Source organism: Populus trichocarpa, chromosome 2, assembly GCF_000002775.5.
Source record: "Populus trichocarpa isolate Nisqually-1 chromosome 2, P.trichocarpa_v4.1, whole genome shotgun sequence".
Classification (NCBI taxonomy): Eukaryota; Viridiplantae; Streptophyta; class Magnoliopsida; order Malpighiales; family Salicaceae; genus Populus; species Populus trichocarpa.
This window is the reverse complement of record NC_037286.2, coordinates 18,379,019-18,384,510: the sequence shown is the minus strand read 5'-3', so window position 1 is coordinate 18,384,510 and position 5,492 is coordinate 18,379,019. Positions and strand designations below refer to the sequence as shown.

Genomic DNA, 5,492 nt, shown 5'->3' with positions numbered 1-5,492 from the left:
ATAAGATTTAAAAATCTTTTTAAATTTTATTCCACCTTGCGCAAAGATTTACAATCAATACAGTTTGATAACATATGAAGTATTTTTCATAATTCACCTAGGGTAATGAATCCTCTCTTGGTTACTTAAATACCTTCATATAGTTCATGTTATATCCAATATCTGTCCATTTGGTACCCTTAATTAGGAGAACATGTAGTAGGATCAAAACATAATACTCCGTATATAAGATAATTTAGTGATCTCAAGTCTAAAGATCACTTACACAACCATCACGTGAGCTTTTTCATAAACACAAATGATTTGTCCATATAAAATTCTCACACGGGTTAGTTCAGAGTACATGTCATATGACAAGTACCAACATATTAGTTTTAGGTATCTCTCATACCCCAACTTATGAGAATAACTATTTCCTTTTATAAAGGAAAAACATAATATGTATCAATTTCAACAACTCTAATTAATGTTCAGTCTTAATTGAGAGTTAACCAAGAACATTTAGAAATAATACCTTGATGCAATAGGAATTCAACAATTATTACAACTTTATAATTTCCTTTGTAAAACACTTTTGCTCCAAAAACTTTATCTTTATTATAGATTCATTAATTAAATATTAGATTCATTAATAAAATATTTGATGAATATTAAAAATAAATAAATAAAATTTTATTAATAAATTAAATGTATTTACATGAATATAATTAATATTATTTATAACCTATCAATTAGCTATATGGCATAATCACTAACAAATCTATCAGGAAGATTTGAATTACAGTTATACATGAATGATTACAAGTTGTTTATGACACAAAGGGGTCGACATCAAACAAATCATAAGTTGCAATATTTTTCTTATCCAAACAAATATCTGAAGGATCTTTCTCTTTTTATCCTGTATTTCGTTTTTCCTTTATGGATTATGGATTAAACAATGCAGTCCACCACCCTCACCTGCCCTTATAAATAAGGCCCGATGAATCTCAAAGTCCACCAAAGCTAATCCTAAGTAACTAGCTAGTTACAAGCTTTCTTCACTTATCAGCTAATTGCTTCCCTGCAGTTTTTTTTTTCTCCTCACTTTGTGTCTCTTCCAAGAAAATTCTAGCTACTAGCAATTAGCTAGCTGTATATAGCAAAAGAATCACTTCATTTCTTAGCAACACCAGGAAAAGGTTTCAGAAATGGATCAAGTTAGAGATTTGGCATCAAAGAACGCTGCAGTGATCTTCACCAAGAGCTCATGCTGCATGTGCCATAGTATCAAGACACTTTTTTATGAACTCGGAGCAAGCCCTGCAATTCATGAGCTTGACCGTGAAGCCAATGGGAGGGAAATGGAGTGGGCTTTACGTGGGCTAGGGTGCAATCCCACCGTCCCGGCTGTCTTCATAGGTGGAAAATGGGTAGGATCAGCAAAAGATGTGCTATCCCTGCACCTGGATGGCTCTTTGAAACAAATGCTCATGGAAGCAAAAGCAATCTGGTTCTAGCTATAGTACCTCTCAAATAAGCCACACATAGTACTTAAGTTTGATTCTGTATAATATATATGAAAATAGCTCTTATACTATGCTGAGAACAAAATTGTATTAAGGGCTTTTCTTTTTCTTGAGTTCCCTGACTACATTGTGTGCAAAAATGTAATATTATGAAAAGAATTCCTGAAGATCAGTTTCCAGTGGGTTTTTAAGATTTCAATGATGTTTTCAATTCTGCCATACTCAAAAACATACTTGCCAAACTTTCTGCATATTTTACTATGTTGGATGAATACCTATCTACAAAATGGTGATAATGCAAGCATTTACAAAGATCACATATCATGATCGGTTAGAATTCTGAGAATCTCACTTCAGAATATCTGGGAGAACTGCCCTATGCAAACTAAATTACAATACAGAGTAAAGTTCATTTCCATAGCGCATCACTTTATCATGACACTTCTAAGAAATGTTCACACAGAAGTTTACCCTTGGTGAATTTCGCTATAGTTGGCAGAGTTTCCTCTGCACAACTGTCCAACCGATGGGAAGTATTTGTGGATAAAATGGTGTCTTTTCCTTGAAGTAATTTTAAGATTTATTATAACCTTAAACATGGTTTTGTTACCCCTAAAATTTGGAATAGAGACCTTTTAATTAGTTTATATTATACATGGATTGCCTTTGACAAGGGAAAGACAAAAAGGTGATGCTGGAACTTTTATGCCTCCCGTGTATTCCTTCATATCCGAAAGCAAAAAACTTTCTAACATGACTTTAATGCTAAATTAACTAATAAATATGATATGAGATGCATGCTTATGGTTTCATATATGTGCATATTTAGATATGGCAGTAGTCATCCATTATGCATAAATATTCTCTCGCTTATATACACTAATGTTTGTACATGATGATCTGGAAATCTACACTAGGAACATTTTATGTACTTGAAAATTTGAACGCCTGCATGTCAGCATGTGTGTTGTGTGTATACAACGTGGGTGTTGTGTGTATACAACGTGGTTCTTATATCTTGCAGGACTCTTCTTACTATGATGGAAATTATAGTGACTCTCAAGACTCACCTATTCTTTACACACAACACTTATTCAAGGGAGAAAAGTATTATTCCATTTTAATCAAGAAGAGCTGCATTTCTGGTATGCACGTGCGGACGTTGTTGACATGCAAGAGCTTGCACAGGTTGGAATGTAGCGGTACTATATAGAATAGAGTCTCACATGATCGTGGGCTCGAAGGAATCATGCAAGTTGGTGGGCGCAGCACAAAGAATCGCAGCACCGAAAGCCATCTCGTTCCCAATCTTTCAACAAAAGGATTCAAAGAAGGTGATTGTGGGAATCTGGTAAATTGACTAGCTTCATAGTATTTTCTATTTTTGTGTGTATTTATAGAGTATAATTGTGTCCATAAAATCTGCAAAAGATGGACAAATGGTCAATAGCATGAACACGTTTGTTATAATTGTGTCCGATTGTATGAATCGATCCCACAGTATGATCTTAGCTTTGATCCTTCCATCTTAGTGAAGATGAAGCAGTAGTTGATGCTTGTGAAATGTTTCTTAGTACTCGAGTGAGGATATGACATAATCAAATAAGATGTGATCTAGATAGCTTATACGGAAGGTGTAACAAATATTTTTATGGAATAAAAAAGATGTTTGGTTGTACAAACTAAACTAGCATTTTAAAATGATGATAATAAAAAATTCAACTATTAGATTGGATTCAAATTTTTCTAGGTAATTATACAAGCAGTTTTGTTTCAAGAAGCCACTATATTACTTATCAGACCATTGAATTTCTCAAAATTAAGTTTAGAAGTTGTTGTTTGAGCTAATTTTGTTAGTTTTCCTAGTTTTTTAATAGATTTATTGTTTTAATTTGGATTTTGTTTTAATTTTCTTTAAGCTTTTAGATTTTTAGTTGTTTTCTAATAAAGAGAGGATATTTTAATCTATTTAATGGTTTTGTAAACTTATTAAGAAGACAACCACTATATATTTTTTTTTTTCAGAAAATATTAGTTGTCATATCATATATCATATATGGTTGTAATAGATGTGTAAATTGTGAATATCGTAAGTACTTGAACAATATACACCGTGCAGCAAAATTTGGTTGTCAACTTGTTCAGCTCATGGAGGCACTGTAGTCCCCATCTCTGAAAGTAACTTTCACCCATTTGGGCATCTAAGTAAAGCTCCTCTACTTTTGAATGTTCTATATATAGTCTAGCATGAAAGCATAAGTTCAAACAACCTTCAGCTTTAATTGAAACCCTTTTCTCTCTTGCCTACTCTCACCATTGGAACCAATTCTATTTGAATTTGGTCTGATGGTTTTTAGGATCTGAATAAACTCTAGAGAAAGCCCAAAGACTTCTTCACGATCATTCTCCTGCACAAACTAAGAAGGCTTAATCAGGAGTGACAATTACATGGATAAGGTGATGGGATTGGCCTCTGAGAAGGGGGTAGTGATATTCAGCAAGAGCTCATGTTGCTTGTGTTATGCAGTCAAAATTCTTTTCCAAGAAATTGGGGTGGACCCTCTGGTTTATGAGATTGACCAAGACCCTGAAGGCAGGGAAATGGAAAAGGCTCTCACAAGGTTGGGGTGTAACGCGCCTGTACCGGCCGTTTTTATCGGTGGAAAGCTGATGGGTTCCACGAATGAAGTCATGTCCCTCCACCTAAGTGGCTCACTCATTCCAATGCTCAAACCCTACCAGAACTAATCTTAATTTACCACTTCATTATGAAGATGGAAGAATAAAAATTGGCTTGGTTAGTAGTCTAGCTAGTGTGTTCTATGCTTAGTAGTCCATGTAGAAGTTGTTTGTGTTAAGTATTTCATAGCTTTGATTAGCTCGTGTGTAATATGTTCCCTTATGTTAATGAAGTTAGCTTTATATAAATGTTGGTTATCTGCTTAATGCAGAATTTAAACATTGCACAATCTCTGAATATATATTTCATCAACCTTTTATCCCACATCTGAAAGCACGACGAAAAATAACTTTTAATCAGTTCCAGAAAAGTATTCAGACCATCAGCATCATATATATGAACCAAATTTCTACCAGAATGAAAACCATTATGCCTTTTATATTATAAATTCTCAGCGGCAATCAAATACGTACCTTTCAAATCTATTACAATCCTGTAATCATGAGCACCATTAACATTTTCAACCACATTTACACTAGCATCATGATTTAAATATTCCAAGGGCATCCGTTCAAATATCAGAATCGGAGAGAACAATTGAGGGTCAGGCGCTGTCAAAAAAGAAATAGCAGGTATATATATATATATATATATATATATATATATATATATATATATATATTAGTTACTCTATTTTAGCCATCTCCAACTTTTGAACTGCCTCGCATTCCTTCATATGCAAAAAGTTTAAAAAGGAAAATTCTTTTCTTTTTCGTGCTGCCTTGATTCGTCTACTTTTATCTTAGATAAAGAAGGGATTACATTCCTTGCCTTTAGCTCTTTTCAGCGGTGATAGTATCCGATTGTCTTGCAGGAAAAGATAGCAAGATCAGAACAACATAAGTGCGCTCCACATTGCAGCATTCTTATATAATTTTCTCTTTGCCAAATATCTGGTGTAGGATATTTTTAGGAGATTGTTATTTTTAGTTTTTTTTTTTTTTTTTTTTGTAGTTTTCTAATGTTTGGTGAATTTTATATTAAATTTATAATTACTTGTTACTATTTTTTTTCCTTTTTAAGGACTAGAGTATAGTTCTAGAGCTAGTATAAATAGAGATATTTAATTTATTTTTTAGCTTTGGTATTTTGATAAATTAATAAAGAGCTTCTATTTTTCTCGTGTGAAAGATTATCTACGATGTCTACTATTTTTCTCAAGCCTTTTTCATTCAACCCTTCCTAGTTTTCCTTTCAATTCTAATTAATCTAGTTTATAGGTGTGTTAGTTGTTATTAAAGCCT

At 33.1% G+C, this 5,492-nt stretch overlaps 2 protein-coding genes across 2 annotated transcripts; both read left to right on the top strand.

Annotated features, from left to right (window-relative positions):
• Positions 1-987: 987 nt before the first annotated feature.
• Positions 988-1,707, top strand: LOC18111302 (glutaredoxin-C11). The gene has a single exon (XM_006389616.3). The coding sequence runs from the start codon at positions 1,191-1,193 to the stop codon at positions 1,497-1,499; it is 309 nt and encodes a 102-aa protein (XP_006389678.1). The 5' UTR covers positions 988-1,190; the 3' UTR covers positions 1,500-1,707.
• Positions 1,708-3,757: 2,050 nt separating this feature from the next.
• Positions 3,758-4,436, top strand: LOC18111301 (monothiol glutaredoxin-S9). Its single transcript, XM_006389615.3, has one exon. It carries the CDS (start codon positions 3,957-3,959, stop codon positions 4,254-4,256), a length of 300 nt encoding a protein of 99 aa, XP_006389677.1. The 5' UTR covers positions 3,758-3,956; the 3' UTR covers positions 4,257-4,436.
• The last annotated feature ends 1,056 nt before the right edge of the window (positions 4,437-5,492 follow it).